Consider the following 21,853-nt stretch of genomic DNA (forward strand, 5'->3'; position numbering starts at 1 on the left):
TTATAAAGGAAAGAGGTTTAATTGACTCACAGTTCAGCATGGCTGGGGAGGCCTCAGGAAACTTAGCATCATGGCAGAAGTTGAAGGGGAAGCAAGGCACTTTCTTCACAAGGCAGCAGTAAGAAGTGCCGAGTGAAGGGGGAAGAGCCCCTTATACAACCATCAGATCTTGTGAGAACTCATTCACTATCATTAGAAGAGCATGGGAGAAACTGCCCCTATGATCCAATTAACTCCACCTAGTCTCTGCCTAGACACGTGGGGATTATGGGGATTATAATTCAAGATGAGATTTGGGTGGGGACGTGCAGCCTAACCATATCACCTGGTGTTCAGATGAAGAGGTTGTAGAAGCATATCTACTGCTTAAAGAGGGAAATTGGAGTCAGCAAGCTCTGGGCTTGGTTTTCTTCCACATTTAAAACAAACCCAAGGAAGAGATGGTGCAGCCGTGCAAGCCCCTGGTGGATCTGTTGTGTCTCACACAGGTTTTCTATTTTCTCTGTGTCTTCAGCAGTGTGCATCTTACTTAAACCGCCTCAGGGCTCCTTTCATCCCCAGGCCCAGTCCTCAGCTTGACACATCATAGGCGCTCAGCACCTAAGTGTTCTGAGAGGGAGTGCAGCTCCTAGGGGTCCATGTCCCATGTCCTCCTGTTTCCTGCATATCATTTGGGCCCCAGTCAGTCCTTGTTACTGTGGGTCTTGTGCTGTCTCTGCAACAGCCCTTTATGGGCACCATCTACTCACTCGTTCACTTCTGTTGGCTGACGTGGCCCCTGAGCTTTCTTCCTGTCCTTAGTTAGACCCCGCGAGGCCAGAAGTTGAGTGTGGAGGCTTCCAGCCCCTGCCTTCTGTCCCAGCTTCGGGCTGGCCCAGTTCCATGTCCTGCTGTCCTGCTTCAGCCATTCCTCTATGTGGCTTTCAGTCCCTCCACAGATTTCTTCATTTTTGCAAGGTAGCATGGGAATTGATGACTAGCACATGGCAGCACACATCAGGCAGGTTTATGAAATTATGTTTTAAGAGAACACAGAATCGCAAATTACTCATCCTATATATGTGTTAAAATGTGTAACCTAATTGCTGAACAATGAAAAGCAATTCCTTTTATATTTAAAAACTCACTAGTTAGCTGAGAACCTAATGGTAGTTGCAATGTACTTTCAATAGAAAAGTCCTCTTGCTTGACAAAGGTAAAGGAAACTGTTTGGTCCGACTTTGTTCCTTTCATGCCTGCCAGGGCTTCTGGTTTCACGGAGACCTCAGGCTAGGAGCAGCCCTGAGCGGGGAGACTGAGTTACAGAGAATCCCCACCGAGTTGCAGGCAGAGGGACAGCCGAGGCCCTCAGGAAGTGCAGGAGAGCAGAACCACTATGGCAAGTTCACTGAGAAATCTGGAAAGTTAGAATCCCAGCCCCAGTCCATCAAATCGAGCATCCTAAAATTAAGTTTTCCTTACTGTGAAATGGCAATTTGTAATGATTTCTGAGAAGTGGGACCCATGGTGGTGTCGATGTCTGAGCCAGGTGAGGGTGTGATCCCTGGCGCCATGGGCTGGCCCCCAGGATGCCCTGGAAAACGCATTCTGTTCACAGCTGTGTGATTCTTTTCTTTCTGTGTTGGTGAAGCAGCCAGACCCGGTCCGTTTGGAATGCCTGGGATGGTGCCGCCGCATGTCCCTCCTCAGATGCTCAACATTCCGCAGACCTCTCTGCAAGCAAAGCCCGTGGTAAGGCCTTCCCTGCGTTGGGTCGGGTGGTGGGTCTCAGACACGGTGCATGCATTGAATTTCAGCGAATGCTAAAATAAGTTCCTAACCTCTTGAATTGATGTGTGAAATAGATGCCAGTGTTTATTGAAATAAAAATGAGCCAGGAAACGTCAGCCTGGGCCTGAGTCGGGTCCTGCTGGCCACGTGCGCGTGACCTGTGCCCTTCGCTTCAGGCCCCACAGGTGCCCAGCCCAGGGGGCGCCCCGGGCCAGGGTCCATACCCGTACAGCCTCTCTGAGCCAGCACCTCTCACTTTGGACACGAGCGGGAAGAATCTGACGGAGCAGAACAGCTACAGCAACATTCCTCACGAAGGGAAGCACACGCCGCTGTATGAGCGGTCCTCACCCATCAACCCGGCCCAGAGCGGCAGCCCCAACCACGTGGATTCCGCCTACTTTCCTGGCTCCTCTACATCGTCATCTTCCGACAACGACGAGGGCAGCGGAGGGGCGACAAAGTGAGTGGTGCGCGGGTCGCTGGGTGCTTCCTGGCGGGTAGTGACCTGGGGAAGCTGCCTTCTGACCTGCCAGCCCAGCTGGTGTTTTGCTCAGAGATGTAGTTTATTGCAGGTGGGTGATGGTCAGTCTGTACTCAGATGGGGGCTCCTTGGACAGAGAGGAGAGAGGAAGAGTAGGTACGTTCTTGAAGTTTCCATGATTTAAAATCTGCACCATCCCAGCCCCATGACCTGGAGCCACAGGAAACTTTCTGGGGAGGAATTTGACAAGAACTGGTTTGTGTGATGACCAAAACATGGGGGCATTTGTCCGGTGTGGTGCCACTCACACCCACCACAGCAACCCCCTGCCGACCCCTGAAACGTTAATCTCCTGGCTCCTGGATCAAGGGAGCTCTGAATTTCCTCTCCTCCTAAACTCAGCAGGTCACAGGACACTTTGGAAATAACACTGTTTGCCCAAGCAAAACCCTAGAAAGCTGCCTAGACCCAGGCTGGAATTGTTTCCTTAGAGGAGTATTTTAAACACTGTGTGTCCCTGAATAAATGGGTTCACAAATACATAGTTGGTTAAAATTTGATCGAGGAAATCTTTAATTTGCACTCCCCCCTTTCTTTAAACTGTCTTATGTTTAAAACAAAAAAACAGGGAAAGAATATTTCTTTCCTTTAAGTCAGTGTCTCCTTTTCCTTGGTGTGAACTCTACTTTACAGCGTAGATAACCAGGGCTGGTTGATGTTACATCTGTTTCTGATGTAGGAAATGTAAGAGACATAGGTGTCAGTTTCCATGCCAGTTCTTACCTTGTGTGTCACCTGAAGCAGATGATCTTTCCTCTCTGTCCTCTGTCCATCTGTGAAATGGGAATAAATGTCTGTTGACCCAGGGCAGAGCTTACTGAAGGACTCTCTGCCATCCAGGGATGCATACCCTGTTTATAGCAGAGAAGTATAACATTAATAAATGTTGATTTGCTGTATGTGCAGAGAAGTATAAAATTAATAAATGTTTATTTGCAGTATATGCAATGCCAAGACTCTAAAATGAAGTAAAGAGTTGTAATTGAATATTCAAACTTTTAAATTAACCTCTAGCAAGATAATATATTGAGTACCCATTGAATCAGAATCTCTGGTTGGGCCCCCAAATTTGCATTTTAAATAAGCACCTCAGTCAGTCTTTAGCACACTGAAGTTTGAGAACAACTGCTAGATGGTCTTGGAAGCCCTTATGCGCCTGAATTCTAAGGCATGTGCATTTTGTTGTAAAACGTGACTCATGTCAGCAAGGTCAAAGTGTCTGTACAATACAGTTTTTGTCTTAGTAAGAAATGTTCTTTCTAAACTATGAAACATAGGTAAGAAGTAAGACAAAAAGCAAAAAGAAGTAAGCTTTATGACCCCAACAAGAGTTCCGTGCTAGTGATGGAGATGTGGAAACCAGGTCAAGGTGCTGACTTGGGGACGTGGGTGGTGACTGGGGCATGTTTCATTTGAGGTGCTTGTTCCTCCGGTGGGGAGGGATTGAGAAGAATGTGAGTTGCCCATCTAATTTGGCAAGTTGTCTTTGTTAGGATAAGCTGAACTTGGAGTGAGTAGGACTTCCTGAGCATGTCCTGTCTTTTCTGGGTATGCAGCTCCTACCTGTCTGTGAAGGTTCTGGTCAGCTCTTTGGAGCTCTGGGCATCTGACCTCCCTCTGACCTCTCCAAGTGCTTATTGTCTTTATCCCCGGTATGGCATCTTTACTGTTTTCTGGAGATGCATCTTGTTTCTGCCACTGGAATTTGACCTGCTCGGAGTCTTGTGTTTTGCCATCCTTATGGTATGAAGTGCCATGAAGAAGGCAGGGTACACCCTATAATAAGGAAGAGACAGACATGTTAGACTTGAGATGAATGAAGGCAGAGGAGACAAGGGTGCTTGTTCCTGAAGGCTTTGGGGTCAGAAACTAGCATTCAACTTGGGGTCAAACCCTTGATCACGGGCATCCTTTGCTTGTGGCAGGTGCAGGGGTATGATGCGTGTGCCAAGTAGGGACAATGTTCATAATTTTCAGCAAGGGTTCTAGTGTGTTGAATTGGTTGTATCTGCAGTGTATAATGTGCCCCTTAGGCTGTGCATAAGAGAACAAAGAATTGCTTTTATAGTTTACAAAAAAAAGTCACTACTTTTTTAACCTTTGGTTTAGAATTGAATGAGGACCCCGGGACCTATGTTGCTTTTTCAGGATGGCCCTAAGGGAACAGAAATTATTCATTCTCTTAGGAAGAAATACTTGGGCATTTATTTACCAGTGAACAGGGCAGAGGACAGGAGTGATGAGGTCTGTGTGCAGAGCTTGCATTCTGGAGGAGAGTATGTAAGCAGTGAACATAGAAGCCCTGACGAGTGCGTGAAGAAGACGTGCTGAGAGTGAGGAGCGGGGAACTGGGAACACTAGAGCAAAGGAGGGCAGGAAGACTGGGAGAAAGAAGCGAGCCAGCTGATGGCCTGTGGTGTGAGGACCAGCAGGGCTGAGCCGTGCACAGCTGGATGTGTTCTAAGTGCCACGGGAAACATCTAGAGCAAACTTGTTCATCCCATGGCCCACGGGCCGCACGCAGCGCAAGATGGAGGCCCAACACAAATTCATAAACTTTCTTAAAACATTGAGTTTTTTTTCTGATTTTTTTTTTTAAAGCTCATTAGCTATTGTTAGTCTATTTTATATGGGGCCCAAGACAATTCTTCTTCTTCCAATGTGGCCCAGGGATGCCAAAAGATTAGACACTCCTGATCCAGAGTGTGCTTAGCATGACCTTAGGCTGGAGAGACCCTGGTGTTTCTTTGGAGGTGAGTTTACTCCCACCTTGATGCCATTTGCCCTCGGGACAGTGGGTCTCCGGACAGTCAGACCATTCAGCTGGTGGAAACAGTTGAACTCCAAAACTCTGGTCTTAAAATATATTGACAGTAGAAATGTTTATATATATGTATATATTTTTAAATTTTTTTGAGATGGAATTTTGCTCTTGTTGGCCAGGCTGGAGTGCAATGGCATGATCTTGGCTCACTGCAACCTCTGCCTCCCAGGTTCAAGTGATTCTCCTGCCTCAGCCTCCCGACTAGCTAGGATTACAGTTGCCTACTACCATGTCCACCTAATTTTTTGTATTTTTAGTAGAGATGAGGTTTCACCATGTTGGCCAGGCTGTTCTCAAACTCTTGACCTCAGGTGATCCTGCCACCTCGGCCTCCCAAAGTGCTGGGATTACAGGCGTGACCCACCGTGCCTGGCCAGAAACATTTATAATTTCTAGACTGTAAAATAGCGGAGACGATTGGCCTTCTAGATGCATAGCAAGGTGTGCCCCCACCTGCTATGCTCTGCCTCTCATAGTCCAACCCTAACTTCTCCTGTCTTCTGTAGTGTACGTTCAGTGATACCACAAGGAAGGAATAATGTGGGACACCCTGCAGAATAAATGGCCTAGTTTCCCCAACAGTAAATCAGTGGCACTCTTTTAAAGGGTGGTAGTGATGGGTGATGGGGATTGTTACATAAAAAAAAGAGACAACAAAAAAAGAAAAAAGCTTCCTATGAATTAAAAAGGTAAGTGGTTTTCTAAAATTATTATTATTATTTTTTTAGGGACCGGGTCTTGCTGTTTCACCCAGGCTGGTGTGCAGTGGCACCATCATAACTCACTGCAGCCTCAAACTCCTGGGCTCAGGTGATCCTCACACCTTAGCATGTTCCACCTGAGACGAAAGACATGTTCCACCACACCCAGCTAACCTGTATTATTTGTAGTTATGGGGTCTTGCTGTGTTGCCCAGGCTGGTTTCAAACTCCTGGCCTCAAGCAATCCTCCTACCTCTGCCGAAAGTGCTGGGATTACAGGCATGAGCCACTGTGTGCAGCTGATGCCAACTGTTTTAAATGGAAAAAGATACAAATGTGCTGGGTATGGTACTGTACACCTGTAGTCCCAGCTACTCGGGAGGCTGAGGTGGGAGGATCACTTGAGCCCAGGAGGTCGAGGCTGCAGTGAGCTACGATCATACCTGTGAATGGCCAATGCACTCTCTCCTGGGCAATGTAGTGAGATCTCATCTCATCTCTTAAAGGTATAAGCATGGAATTCACAAAGGAAGCAGCCATCAATAAATATAAAAAGTTGTTCACCCTCACTAAGAATATCAAAATTCTACAACTTAGAACATAAGATACCTTTTACAAAAGCCTATAAAATTGTCAAACATTTATTTTTAAAGATAAAATGTGGTGGGGGGTTATAGGTGGAGTTATTGGGTCCTGGCTGTCGCCACTGAGCATTGCTGGGTGTTGCCATGACTTGTGGACTTCTGACAGCTGCGTGTGTGCGGGTGCTCTTTGTGGAGATTTGCTCTGTGCCTGTAGGAAGGTGGGTGTGTGGTGTGCATTGCAGCAACATTGGTGGAACAGATGTGTGTGCCCCCATGCTGTCATCAGGGTTCATTGCACAGGAGCCTCATACACACTACAGGAAATATGCTCTTGTAATCCCAAGTTCATGGGGAGGCATCCACACAGATGGCAGCAGATCAGGAAATGCTCTCAGCCAGTCCTCAGGGGCAGTAGGGCAGCCTTCATCTGGGTGCGCTTGGCAGCCCTGAGTTTTATCTCTTCTTTTCATTGTATTTCTTTAATATCTTATTCAGCATTTTAGTTTCTTTAGTTGGGTGAGTTGTTCAGTGTCTTTGTACTGTACAGTTCTCCTGTGCTGTTGGAATGGATGTGATGGGCTGTGTTACTCTTTTGAAATACAAATTTCTCTTTAGAATTTTTGGAAAATCTGTTAGAGGAGGAGTTCTTAGAATATGAGAAGACTTCTTGCCACATAGTTGTGCCTGCCTGACGTATTTTTCCAAAAAAAATGAAGGTGAACCTGTTGGAAGCTCAGTTCTGAGTTTAACTGACTACTTTGCAGAGACACAACACTCTCTTTCTAGCATGTCCCTTGGAAGAAAATAGGCTGGTGCTTGGGTGGTGATCAGAACTGGCAGTTATTCTAGGCCTAAAACAGTTTGGCAATAAAATAAGAAAAAGGGGCCACGTGTGGTGGCTCATGCTTTAATCCCCACACTTTGAGAGGCTGAGGCAGGGGGATTGCGTGAAGCCAGCCTAGGCAACATAAAATTTAAAAATTAGCCAGACATGGTGGCATGTGCCTGTGGGTCCAGCTACCTGGGTGGCTAAGACGGCAGGATCACTTGAGCCCAGGAGTTCGAGGCTGTAGTGAGCCATGATGGCACCACTGCAGTCCAGCCGGGCAACAGAACGAGTCCCTGTCTCTTAAAAAAAAAAAAAAAGGAATGAAATGTGTGGCTTTCTAAGTAATGTCTCCTCCAGTTCCTTTATTAGAACAGTAGAGCAGTACCAGCATACACTTGCTTTATTTTCTTTAAATTTTAAAAATTAAGGTGACATTCTTGTCTTTTTTCCCTTCCTGTCAGATGTTTGTAATCTTGTTTCAGTTGAATTAAGAATTACAGTTGAGGCCGGGTGCAATGGCTCATGCCTGTAATTTCAGCACTTTGGGAAGCTGAGGCAGGCAGATCACTTGAGGTCAGAAGTTCAAGACCAACATGGTGAAACCCTTTCTCTACCAAAAATACAAAAATTAGCTGAACGTGGTGGTGTTTGCTTGTAGTCCCAGCTACTTGGGAGGCTGAAGTGGGAGAATTGCTTGAACCTGGGAGGTGGAGGTTGCAATGAGCCGAGATTGTGCCACTGTACTCCAGCCTGGGCAACGGAGTGAGATCCTGTTTAAAAAACAAAACAAAACAAAAATTACAATTGAATCCTTGTGGAGGTATTTATTTTATGTTATTTTCATAGATTGATTTGGACTTGCAGAATCTGAATCAAATCTGAGGTTGCTGTATTACAATTTTTAATTCTTTGTTTTATATCTTTTTTCTAATTATCATCTTGATACAAAGTTATATAGAATTCAAACACTGGAAAATACAGTATAGAGAATTCCCCATGATCCTACTTCTAGAGAGGTAATTATATTTGAAAGATTGGTGAATATTCAAGCACCTTGTTTTCCTCTGCATCTGCTAAAATAAGATTTTTACAATAACTAGGTCCTATCTTAGGGAGAGTAACTTGCCCTTTTTCCTTTTCTTCCATCTTTTATACTTAATATACTTATGTAACTATGTATTCTTATTTGTGCATGTTAAGTATTAATATGTATATGTACTTAATACCTAATATTTAATAAGATCTATATACATCCACTTTATTGCTTTAATATTTTTGCATAAAATTACTGACATTTTTAAACGGATATGTAAAAGTCCTTATTGAGAGAGAAGACTGAGTTTTTTTCCACCTTGTGACCTTATTTGTATAAATGGGTTTCATTTTCTTGAGAACTTATATATGTATCTTAGGAGAGAAAGCCCTGTGGAACAGGACATCTCCACATTTATTATTTATTTTGACATGTAGTGTTATGGAGGCATCTCTTGCATAAGTCTTGTATTCCCCTCCCCTGTTAATTTTTGCTAATGACATGTACTCCCTGGACCAAATCTGGACTGTGAAAGATGAACCACAGGAAGGCAGGCTGTTTGGTGTTAGCATGCTCTGTGAACAGCACTGAGACCTAGCTGTTGGCAGGAACCGGTTTGCTCAGAGTCTCTTGGTTGGTATTTCTAGGTGATGTTGTGACCTGAAGCTCGCAGAACCTCAGAGCATTCAAATGTGCGTGACAGGTTTGCTGAGTTGTTTGTGTATTAAATTAGCTGATGAAAAAGCTCAATGAATGGTAGCTATCACTACTTTTTAAAAATTAACTCTTAGTATGCTAGAAAACCAGAACACTGATGTGGTTTTTAATGTAAAATAGCTAAAAGAATTTTATTTGGCTCCCTTTGATCTGGTATCCCAGGAAGTTTGTGCCTGATGTGCCTCTTTTGCTTGAAGATGGTGTTGAATGTTTTTCTTGTCCTTTAAGTCCTTTCCAACTCTACTTCCAAAAAAACTTTTTGTTTCACAAAGGGAATTCCATCGTGCCCTGCTCCAGGATCCTGAGGCATGGGTAGGTAGGCCTGGGGCTGAGGGAATGACTTTAGTGTAACTGTAGGTTTTTCTTTCAGATTGTTATGCTCTTGTTCCAGACAGATAACCGCTTTATATTTTTGTTTTGACACATGGTACCATTTCTAATATCTTCTCATAAAAGTGATTCTGAATTTTATATGTTGGCAAAAATTAATCATGATCTATATCATTACGTTGTGTTCTAGCCATCCACTAATCTGTGTAGACATTTCGTATTGATCTTAAGACAAACGTGTTGACACAGTCAGGTGTCTCTGAACCCTCACTTGTGGGGTACAAGGGGATAGCTCCATGACCAGTTGGGGCTTCTTGGGCACACAGTCTTCTGATGACAGCGAGAAGTCCTGACAAGGCTGTGAAAGAAGTTTGAGCCATCATCTGACTGCCACATGGAAAAGTGCTTTGTGTGTTCCTGACATTTTAAGCTCACCCATTATGTGAAGGAACCTGAATGTGTAATGTTAGCTTAACTAGGGCATGAGGAGACTAGACCTATTAGGTGTCTGTCTCTGTGACTCTTGTAGCTTCCCTGGTCAGGGCACCCAGATACTGGTGCTTCTGTAGGGAGATAGCACTTGGCAGGGCCAGGCCATGCAGGTGAACTCTGAGCATCTGTCCAGCCAGGCCGAGGCCTTCTGTTGCCCTGCACCAGCAGGGCCCAGGCCCTCTTTGTTACACTATCAGAGACCCTCCCGGCTGTCTGTTCTCAGCCCTGTTGAGTTGGGGAGCAGATAGAAATGAAAAATTTACACATGCCAGATAGTTCTGCTGTGAATTTGATCTTTTCTTTTCTAAATTTAATGATTTATTTTCTTCCATTTTTGTTTATTTGCCTTTGCTCTTTCCTGTTGACACAGAAGTCAGCTTTTACTTAACGTTCTCTTTCTTTTCTCCTCCATAAAGGAGAACTCTACACCCCTGACAGGAACATGAGTGACACATCATACCCTGGTATACTTGGTGTAAATGAACACCAATACATTTCCATCCTAGTCTCACCAACCTGCTGAAAGATGTAGAAAAGAAATCATTCAGTGACTAGAACAGTTTGCTATCTTTCCGGGCTTTCGTACGGAAGAAGCTCCAAACGTTCCTAGTGAAGTGAGGCCTTGGCACACCTCTCTGACACCCTGTGAATACCCCATCCTATAGTGCTGGGCTTCCCCAGCCGCCGAGCTGACTTGCCAGAGTCACCCTTTCTGTTGCTTGCGTGCCGCATTCTCATATATGTGTGATTCTGTCTGTAGCCTCGGCTCGGCTCTGCTGTGGTAGCAGGTGCCAATAGTTTTGAAATAAGGGTCTGGGTTTGAATCCAGCTACCTTATTTGTGACTGTGGGTAGATTCCTTCTCTCTGAGCCTGGATTTTATCATTTTATCATTAGAGATTTATAGTGTGCGGGTGGGGATGAGATTGTGAGAGCGCCACAGGCTTCCTGCACAGTGCCCGGGTCACTGACTCTACTTCCGTGTGGCTCGTGCCTGTCTCAGCACGTCTCAGCGCAGTGTGAGTCAGTGAAACGTCTGGTTTACGTACATGTTCCAGGTATCAGTTTAAGGTATTATCAGTTGTGTAAAATGAAACATAAATATATATAGAAGTATTCTAAAATGTTATCTATCTGTTCTTCAAAGCAAGGCATTTGTCATATTCAATTTTTTTTTTCAAATTGTAAAGTAACATATTTGTCCTATTGAAATATATTGGCCTTCTCAAAAAACTTTCTTGTCAAGGTGCTTTTCAGGCAGAATTTTAGATTTTACAGTATGATTGTTAGAAGGTTATATGAGCATCCAGATTATGACATTTATTTTTAGATTGATAATCTACGTAGAACAACACTAAGGCTTGCAAGTGTAGGGTCTGTGTGATCTCAGATGGCACTGGCATGGTGCCTCGGCTCTCCAGTTTTAGTAGACAGGTGTGTCCCCTCCTTGGTTGGCACTTCCCTAACACTTGGCCTCCCCTGCCCTACCATCCTAGGTGCATGATCCTCTAGATCCTCTTACCCTCCAAGAGCCTCAGACACTCTAGGGACAGATACCCTGGGGATGGGCGCTTGCGGGTCTGCGTGGTTAATAAGCATTCCACATGAGCCTTTAAGCTTAACAACAGTTTGAGAACACTTATTGTTCTTTACATGCTGTGGAAGATAAGCAAGAGTTGTGCCAATGTTGCCATGTACTTCTAGGCCAGGATTTAGTAATTTATTGCCCCCTGCATCTCCCAGCTTGCTGACTCATGCATCTCTATCAGCACATGCTCATCTACCTCCTGAGCCTTTCTCCATTGTCTGCTCACATTGTGGCCTCAGTGGCTGCTTTCTCAGTGGGACAGACCACTACACTCTGGGGATGCCTGCAGTGGTTTTTGTTGTGTCTGAGCCACTGCTGGGGTTTCTTCTAGTTTTGTTAAGTTGCAGGCGGAGATTGTGCATGAGCATTGGTTTCTCCAAGCTCCATGAAGACCGGGAAACCTGAACAGGGTGGGTGAACTTTTCATGGCGTGCATGCGGTATCCTTGGCTGGACAGTCCAGTCCATTGTGTGACAGCGGAATCTTTTTGCAGCTTTTTTTTCCCTTTTTTTAAAAGACAGAACTAAAATGAAGTTGATTGGAAGATAGGAGAATTATCTGGTCTTAAAACCTCTCCATCTGTTATGTGAGTCAGTTATAAAGGCAGGCCAGTTGACCCATGCTGGCATGTCCTATGGCCAGCACTGGTTTTCAGAAGGTAGTTTGGGCATGGAACCTTATAGTGGAAGGGTGAGTGCACGGAGCACCACAGCCATCCCTGCCTCAGGGTCACACTGTGTACTGAGGTTCCAGTGTGGTGCTGCATCCCGCTGGCCCTGCTCAAGACCCTGCACATCCTTTGCTACCTGTAGACAGTGCATTTCACGTTCGCGTGAGGACTATAGTAAACCCATATACTACAAGTGAACAAAGACTTTAGGAAATAATGCTTATTCACACCACTCATTCTGGTCTGTCCTGTTTCAGTTTTTTAAAATGCTCATTAAACCCACGAAATTGTTTTCCCAGACTGTTAATGGGTAACAGCACAGTTATCTCTCATTCTGTAATTTGAGATGCTCTGTGGTCTTCTCATCTCTTTTTCCTTAACCCCCTTTTTTTTTTTTTTTGCTACTTTGTTAAATAAAGCCATCCTCCAAATAAGTTCCCATAAACTCCCTGTTCTGTGAACCCACCAAGTTTGTGCCACCTCACTTTGCCTAGAGTGTACCTTCACTGTCTTTCAGATTTTCCAGTTCGAGTCACCTCCAGTGTTAGCTCTAATGCCCCCTCCACATGAATAGGCTGGAGTGCCCTGTGTGGTATATTGTCGCCTTACATTTATTTATAAATTATGTGTAGTATTCGATCCAGATAACATTTAAGTCTTCTACTACCTCATAATTGCCAATTAAATGCTGATCTTTGTCTCGCTGTGACGATGGAAAGATCCTCCAAGGCAAGGCTTGCCTTTGTTTCCTCTGCATCCTCCATAGCGCTAAGCACATCACAGACCATCTCTGAACTGCCTGGTGACTCCTCTAAGTTAGGTGTTCGATAGTTTCTTTTCCATAGTATGTGGTTATCACCTACCCTTTTGAAGCAGGAAGAAATATTACTATAATAGAGTTATTTCTTGACGTTATGTTTATTTTAAAAGTATTGTTATTATGAGCCTGAAGACTTAGCTGAGGCCCTTCTTATCATTGTCAACTGGTTTGTGAAAGTGATTGGACAGTAATCATGTTCATTTTATGTTTAGCCATATCAGCGGGAACAAGATTGGCTGGGAGAAGACGGGAAGCCACTCAGAGCCTCAGGCACGAGGAGACCCAGGAGACCAAACAAAGGTAGAAAGTCTGTGCCTTTTAGTTTTTGAGTTCTGACTCATTTTGTATTAGCACACTGTATTAGTGATCAAATAGTGAAAAATAATATCTCTCTCTTTTAATCGGGTCATGTAAACCTTTACAAAGGGGATAAGCGGGGAAGGAAGAGTTCAGAGCTATGCCCAAGCCGGCTAGTCTTTCTGCATGGCAGGCACCTGATGCATTTCCTTGTTTGCTCACTGCATCATCTTGGACAAGGTGCTTAGGACCTTCCTGAGCCCACATTTGTTGTAGGTTTTTGTGAAAATTCACTGAAAAAGCACCAGGCATGCTAAATTTAACTCCCCCCACCCTTTTTTCTTTTTCTTTTTTTAAAAATTTTTTTATTTAAATTTTTTTTTTTTTGAGATGGAGTCTTGCACTGTCACCTAGACTGGAGTGCAGTGGCGTGATCTCAGCTCACTGAAACCTCCGCCCCCTGGGTTCAAGCAATTCTCCTGGCTCAGCCTCCCTGGTAGCTGAGATTATAGGCGTGCACTACCATGCCCGGCTAATTTTTGTATTTTTAGTAGAGACGGGGTGTCGCCATGATGGCCAGGCTAGTCTCGAACTCCTGACCTCAAGTGATCTGCCCTTCTCAGCCTCCCAAAGTGCTGGGATTACAGACGTGAGCCACCACGCCCTGTCTCCCTGCTTTTCTTCTACTTCTACCTGTTAATAGTGATATCTAAAAATATCTTTTTAATTTGCAAAGCCACGTACGTCTGCCACATGTGATTACCAAGAAGGAGCAGGTTTCCTGCTTGGAGGTTTTAGTGGTTAATATGCAGGGTTGCCTGAATATCAGACGTTTGTCTAAAGAAGTCGTACTATTAAATGATTGTTCTGCAAATAAGCAACAAAAATCCTTTGTGGGTACATATTATTTTCAAAGCACCTTCCAAAGCATTTTGAGTTGTTCTACATCTGTATTCTTACGGAATGGAGAGTGTAGAAAACACCAGTGAATTATCTATGAGTTATTCTTCTTAAGACTAATTTTGGCACTTTGTGTTTTAAAGAATAAAATTAAGCACTTAATTACACACCATTGTAAAGAGTATACTTTGTTTCAAAACAGAAAAATGCATGTCTTTAGGGTGGCATTAAATCAATCAATAAGCAATTCTTATTTTCAACATTTATTCTGATAAAGTTTATCATACAAATAATCATTGCTTTTAGGCAACTATTCAGACAATTCAGACTGTGCTAAAGTGTCTCCCTTCCTTTTTCCTTTCCTTAGTTCTACTGCCTCGCAGCAGTCCATCACTGTGGTAATAATTTGGGGACCAGACTCTTTCCTGTGTATGTGCATACACTCCATGTTTGGGGGGCTTAGTTGTTACAGAATGGGTGTTTTCACCAAACAGTGTATCGTGGACCTCTTTCTATGTCATTATCCATAGATCTGAGACATTGTTTTTAATGGGATTATGCTGTGGCTTAGCAGGTTTTTGGGGCTTTTGGTTTAATTTTCGCGCGTGTATAATTAACTTAGGGCTTTATAATGACTACAGAGAATGCTTGAGTTTGGGTTTTTGTTTGTTCTTTAAGTACCAGCTGTGGCATGGAGTCAGCCCTGGATTAGAATTCCATTTCTATGTGTTAGGGTTGTGTAACTGTGTTCAGACTGCACAGCCTGTTGGAGTGTTAGTTTTTCTGTTTGTATAGAGATCTTAGGCAAAGTCTCGAGAAAACAGAAACACGGGAATGGACCACATGAATGATGGACAAGTGAGAACCAAACAAGATAGCAAGGCTCCTGCCTCCCAACACAGAGGGACTGCAGGGTGACACAGAACAGCAGGGAGCAACAGGCCTGCTCTCCTGTGGCACAGTAGATGTTGATGCTGTTTCAGTGTGGGAAGCTGTTCAAGGAGAGGACTGGATCAGGGTGGCTCTCTGTTTCCTCTGTCTTTAGGGTGGCACCAAATCTGGTCTCTCCAAGACAGGACTCATCTTTGTCCCCTCCGTGTCTGGCAGGTGAACAGGCACCTAACATACTTTAAATGAATGAAAACATGACATACACTCGTTTTCCTCCCTTCTGCTCTCTGCACTGTAGGCAGAAGGCTCGTCCACTGCCTCTTCAGGAAGCCAACTAGCCGAAGGCAAGGGAAGCCAGATGGGCACTGTCCAGCCAATCCCGTGCCTCCTGTCGATGCCCACCAGGAACCACATGGACATCACCACACCTCCCCTGCCCCCCGTCGCACCTGAGGTGCTGAGAGTGGCCGAGCACAGGCACAAGAAGGGGCTGATGTACCCCTACATCTTCCATGTCCTGACGAAGGTATTATCAAAGGGGCCCTGGAGTGGCTTCTGTTATTTGATGAGTGGCCATTCCTATGGGTGTTTTGTCCTTTTGTCCTTTTTTGAACCATTTTTCTGTCTTACTAATCTATTTGAAACAAAGTTCACTTTCCCCTTTCTAAACATTGAATGAAAGATGAACATTTATAACTGTAAATACAGTTTTAAAATAACTCATGAAAAGTCTCACTTTTTTCCTTCAACTTAGTATAAAATATTTTTATACTTCCAATGAAATAATGCATCACATTATTTTATGACTTGTAATTTTATTCTTTTTACTTCAATTTCAGAATTTTCTTACACCATATTTGTGCTGTAACGTCAGGTTTAATTCTGATGTCAGATACAATATCTGGTTCCTTTATCATTTGTGCTTAGAAAATAATGTTTCCCCCTTTGAATGGCTCATAGTACTTCATGTGTTTTGACTTGTTCATGACCTCATTGAGTGCAGTTTTAATAGTGCTAAGAACAAAAAATGTAATACGGGATTTTGTTAACATGCGCATAGTCAGAAAATGAAACTATCTTTTTATACAGTGTCATAATTTCACTTTATTAGTGTCTTAATGTATGCTTAAATATATACATATAGTGTGGCATCAATTATTTTTTAATCTTGGTGTCTCAAATGTATCTATGTGTATTTAAATTTCCTCAGTGATTTGTAGTCTTTATGTTGGCACTTTTAATCTTAGCCTCACAATTTAACAAGTTACCTCAGTTACTAGATTAATCCTGCAGAATTGGTTTATTACTATCATGTATGATTAACATGAATACCTATACGACCATATATAACTAGACTTTTCTGTCTATTCTCTACAACCCATCTGTGGTTTGTAAAATGGAGTCAATAAATGCAATAATGAACTCCTGTTCTCAAATACTCCTGAGGTGGACTTCAACTGTTAACTGACTAATCCAAATATTGCTTACTTTTATTAATTAAAGGACATGGAAAACATGTAGCCAGTACTATTTGCTCAGATCCTTTAATTTATTTTTTAGTTGTAATGCCTCCAAATCTCATCTATTATTTGATATGGATATGCATTTATAGTATCACTTTTCAGATTATGGTTGTAAGGTGAACATTTTATTTTTCAGGTTCAACATAAATTATAAAGGGTAAGTGAAAAGTAATTATTGTGGGGAAAGCATTTTGCTAAGTTTAAGGAACCAAAGTTTTGGGAAGACATCTTTCAAAATAAGGTGTAAAGAAACAACACTCATTCCTCGTGGGGCTGTTTGAAATGTAAGGTCCCCAAGAGCTACCTGTTATGTCCACACTGCTGGATCTGATGCGTGGATAGTCGGTTAGATCTATATGAGGGTTGCAAGTTGTACCGACGTGCTTTCTTATTTCTTATGAATTTCAAGGGCAAACACTGATAAAATGACCATGGTTGAGAAAATTGTCTTTTCACATTTTAAAATGCTACTTAAGTTTTTTCAGTTTATCCTATAAGCTGAATGGCTCTGGTATTAAATTGCCCAGGCTAAGACATTTACAGTGAGATGCATCTTTATGGTAATGAAGAGAATTTGCAAAGCATCATATTATTGAGATAAATATTCCCTAGATGAGAGTGTTAGAACACATGTAGCTACTGGATTAATGAATATGAAAGTACGGAGGGTAAGGGGAAAGACCAGTTTTTAAATTAAACTTATGTGAAAGAAACAGCAAATGTTACAAAATTATTATTTAAAGCGTATATATCAATGAACTTCATAGACATTGAGGTCATAAATGCATTGTTATGCTCTGAGTACAAGTAAATAAAATTTATTGCTTGATATCTTGAGATGTATCTTGATGCTGTAAGATCCCTGAGACAGATGAATTTTGGCAACAATCTTAGCTGCCAAAGGCCACAGTCAGTCATTTGCCTCTTGGCAGCACGTTCTTGAGTCAGATGTGGTTCTTGCCGTATTGGCCCTGGGACATGAAAAAGGTGGAGTGCTTTTGGTTTCTGCCCTAGTGGCTATGCACGTCCTAGCCACTGCAGTGAGACACATTTCTTGAGCACCTGCCACACTATGGCAGAAGCCTAACACATGAGGTGGTAATTTGCCATGGAAGAACTTAGCAAAGAAAATTTGACCGTTATATTTTCAGGATACTCAGTTCTTTAGTTTGCATGTAGGTAATTGAAAATTTTCAATTATATTGCGTGTGACCATCCCAACTCTCTAAATAAAAGTTGCGAGTTCTCAGTCTTTTCTATTCTGTTTGTTGTCTGATGTTATCTGTCTGGATTGTTTCAAAGACTTTGGAACATCTACATGGTTTTCTTTTGTTCTTGGTTTTGGATTAAACATAAAATGATGTAGATTTTATTTTGATTCTTTGAGCATATGCTTTGGCCACAGCCTGCCAAATGAACTCTTCCTAAACATCTTTATTTAGGCAAGTTGTTAAGCAGTTGATTTGGAATGGAATTGCAATGTCATTAACTGGAGATAATACAGTATATTTCTGTGAGTGTATTGTAAATTCAACATGAAAAATGTGCAATGTTATTCTGCTTTCTTCCATGCAAAGGGTGAAATCAAAATTGCTGTTTCTATTGAAGATGAAGCCAACAAGGACCTGCCTCCGGCCGCTCTGCTCTATAGGCCAGTTCGTCAGTATGTTTACGGAGTCCTGTTTAGTTTGGCAGAAAGCAGAAAGAAAACTGAGAGACTTGCTTTTAGAAAGAACAGACTTCCACCAGAATGTATGTACTGTAACAATCCATTGTTTGTTTTCCTCGGTACCTCGTAATCTCTTGTGCATTTTCTAAAGCCTTAGAAGAATCATGACTGAGTTGACCCCGAGTGCCTCTGTGTAAAGGAGGTGGGCCATCATCGGGGCAGTAGGCCAGGGTAAAGGCTCTTAGAAAAGGAGGAGAAGCCACAGACTTTCTTCCTCAGTAACATTCCAATAATGATGTTTATTCAGTAAAATAATAAAACAGGTTTACACTTTAAAGTGAATGTTGATCTGAAAGCAGACCTGAATTGCCGCCACTCTCTGTAATTACCACGTCTTGGTAATCAGGACGAGTGTGTTTCTGTGCTCTGGTTTTCATGAAGCACAGATCTGCTCTCTGCAGAAGGCCAGGGTCCTGGAGAAAACTTCCAGCAGGTCTCTGGTTGGCCATGTTTGTGCTGTTGGAGTGCCACCACGCATGGCTCTACAGCTGTAGCGAAGGTCGTGGGACTCACGGATCGTCGCAGGATTGTGATGATTTGTCTCGGAATCCTCTGAGACATGTGCACTTCCAGCTGATCAACTCTGGGAGTGGGGGGTGCAGGTGGAAACACTGAAAAGGATTGTTTGAAAAGTTGGTCAAAGATGAGGTCAAAGCATTTTCTTTATCTTCTAGTGGGCCTGTGTAATACTTGGAGAAAATGATGCCTTTCTGTTCTAGGTAATTTTATCTCCTAATGTAAGGAATGTAAAAGTAACTGTATATTTAGTTGGAAATACAGAAAAGAATCCTCAAACATACAGCCTAAGAATATTATGAATTGTGGAAATTGTAAATTACTAGATCATTCTTTGAGCCATGGATAATTAGTTACAGACTATTTGTTTGTGTGGTGGGTCAATGCAGGCCTCCTGAGATGGTGAAGCTCCTTGTCAGCACTGACTGTGTGCAGTGCTGAGCTTTGGAACTTTAACCTAAGTTCATTAGATTTAAAATTTTTCTGTTTGCAATTACTATGACAAACTTGCAATCTGTGAGGCTTTAAAGTGAAGCACTTCTCACTACCTTTCCTTGGTGATAGTTGTCCTGAGAGTGATTGCTGAGCTGCTGGTGTGACTGTCACTGGCAGGAGGTGATGCTCGCTCTGCAGGGCTGTGAGCATCTCCACCCTCTGTGTCTTCAATGGCTGGAGATACCATGTGGAACAATGAACATTGTAAATGACATTCTTCTCAAAGGTTCAGGACATTCTTCAATGTGCCTGTTTTCATTCTTTTCTCACATTGTGTGATCCATTTGCTCACAAAAGAATGGCATTTCTTACTTTGCACATGGCTGGTCACTTGTCCTGGCCTGTCACTACCCTTCACTTCTGCAGGCTGACCAGGCCCTCAGACCCCCTTTTTTCAGTTGTTCCTCTCTCCTGGGCTTAGCATGCCTGTGCTGCAGGCTCTGTCTAGTCCCAAATCCTTTGACATCCTGGGTGTTGCAGCTCCTTTGTCCTCAGTTTCAGAGCACTGCACTGGCTTCATGGTAGAAGGTATTCTTTTTTATTTGCTTGTGTGTTCTAAAAGCAGAGTTACCTTTACATAGCAAACTCCTTCAGCCGTTTCCAATGATCACCTCAGGTTGAATAGGAATGGGCTTTGTGGCTTCTGTGCTGTCCCGTGGAGTCAGATGTGACAGTCCCCTACCCCTCCAGTGTTGGGCCATTCGGCATCATTGGTGTGCTGCGGTACCAAACATGCCCAGGAAGTGGAGTCTTGACCTCGTGCCTGCTGCGTGTCTGCAGCACATACGGCTGATGGTGCTTCTCATGCTAGCTCCCTGTCAGCTGTCTTGGTCTAGGTTGGGAGGTCTCCAGCTGGTCCTGGGAGAGGCTGTCCTGTTAATGCACAGTAGAGAAGGCTCTCAGAAGGGCCAGAATATGCAGAGCACGTGGGTGATGGGGGGCAGGAGGGGAGGTGGGGATTGTGGAAGCCAGGGCAGGCCACAGCTTTCATGGTGTCAGACTGCCCCGACCTTCTCTGAGCAGACCAACTCCAGCTGGAATCAGGTCACAGGAATGGAGCCATCAAAGGAAAAAAAGACAAGAAGGGTTGGGGAAGTCTGAAATGACTCAAGCGAATGGGGGTGCCATTGATATAGGTCGAGGAGGAAAGGGACACAGGAGAACACAAAACAGGATGGTGGCAGCAGGTGGCACTGGGTCTTCTCTTGAGACGTGGCTGAGATGGCCAAGGGAACGCCGTATCTTCAAAGTGAGAACTCCCTTCCCTCCTCTCCTCTTCTCCTTCTTTTTAAGGATGGGAGACTGAATAGTTTGGTTATTGCTATGTTATTTTTTTGGCCAATGGGGAGGATTTAGTGGGGGAGAGGTGAGTTTATCAGAGAGAATAGGAAAAAATTAGACAGTCCTGATAAAGAGTTTGTATTAGTAGACTTAGGTGGGAAGGAGAAGCAGAGGCAGAAGTCCATACTTTGGGGCCACCTTTGTTGGTGAAGGCAGGAAGAATTGGGGATAAAGATACCTCAGATTTGGTTTGGGAAAGGGAGTCAACTAGCACTGAGGAAAAGGACAGAGGCCCAGCCAGCTGCGCTTATTAGTTGATCATGGAGCATGGATATTTTCTCCTCTATAGTTTAGTACTTCTTTGCCAATGGTAGTTTAGTACTTCTTCAATGGTAAATGAGATTTTAAAAGGATTTCATAAACATTTATGTCTTTTGCTATTGTGTGTATTACTCTTAGAGCAGTGTGCAGCAGACAGTGAAAGAATGAATAATTGGTTTAGGTACACACAACTTATTGGAGATGAAGACCCGGTTTGGTGCATCAGAAAATTAAACTGTTGTGTGAGGGTGTGCGTAAGTGCTGAGATGCTTTGAAAGGTTAGTGCTAAACAAATTGCAGTCTTTTCTGCTCAAGTGATTTATGAACTTTGATTTTGATATTCTGTAGAGATGGGGAGCCATTGAAGGTTTGGTACAAATGATGTTTCTGTTTAGAAAGATGAGTTGGGTAGCGATGTATGAACTGAACCAAAACAGAAATGAAGCCTTTAAGTGTCAAAGATAGGGCAGGTGCAGATGACCTTTGCCTAGACAGTTAAGACCCTAGAATTTAAGTGTTTAGAAAAATGCACTATCAGTGTGCTATGACAAATACATATTTATTTCTGAATGGAAAAGATGTGTAGATTTGACCTGAGTTTAGAATTTGAGAGACCTTACTCAGTACTGTAATTTCAGTGGGTGAGATTTTTGTAAGCAGCTTTGGAATCTGGCTCTTTATAGGGAGCTGATAAAATTGAACTTGTTTCATGCGTTAGTTACATTCAAGAGGGGGAAACAAGCCTATAAAAAAGTTTTTTATGTCAGTGATATATCCATGATTATCACTGTAATTGGAACACCAGCTCTCCAGAAGGGAAATTTTTGTTTTGAGAATATCTTGTGATTGTTAAGCCTCAATGCTCTCAACTTGCTCAAAACCAACCTTGTTTGAGAATTGAGTAATGTGCACAGTGTGATTTATGTTCATGAACATTGCATGCATTAAAATGCCTTCCATATAACCTGTTCATTAGATTTTAGCTGACTAAATACTGAC

General features: G+C 43.1%; 1 protein-coding gene across 3 annotated transcripts in view; it reads left to right on the forward strand.

Annotated features, from left to right (window-relative positions):
* Positions 1-21,853, forward strand: part of FAM120A (family with sequence similarity 120 member A) — a 114,177-nt gene that overhangs the window by 62,073 nt on the left and 30,251 nt on the right. For 2 of the 3 annotated variants that reach the window (XM_054500474.1, XM_054500476.2), the window contains exons 6-10: positions 1,631-1,731; positions 1,947-2,233; positions 13,114-13,201; positions 15,288-15,515; positions 18,090-18,264. In XM_054500474.1, the coding sequence (XP_054356449.1) occupies positions 1,631-1,731; positions 1,947-2,233; positions 13,114-13,201; positions 15,288-15,515; positions 18,090-18,264 (879 nt within the window). The remainder of the gene's footprint in view (positions 1-1,630; positions 1,732-1,946; positions 2,234-13,113; positions 13,202-15,287; positions 15,516-18,089; positions 18,265-21,853) is intronic. The other variant, XM_054500475.1, reaches the window with a different exon arrangement.

The sequence above is a fragment of the Pongo pygmaeus genome, chromosome 13 (genome assembly GCF_028885625.2).
Source record: "Pongo pygmaeus isolate AG05252 chromosome 13, NHGRI_mPonPyg2-v2.0_pri, whole genome shotgun sequence".
Lineage (NCBI taxonomy): Eukaryota > Metazoa > Chordata > Mammalia > Primates > Hominidae > Pongo > Pongo pygmaeus.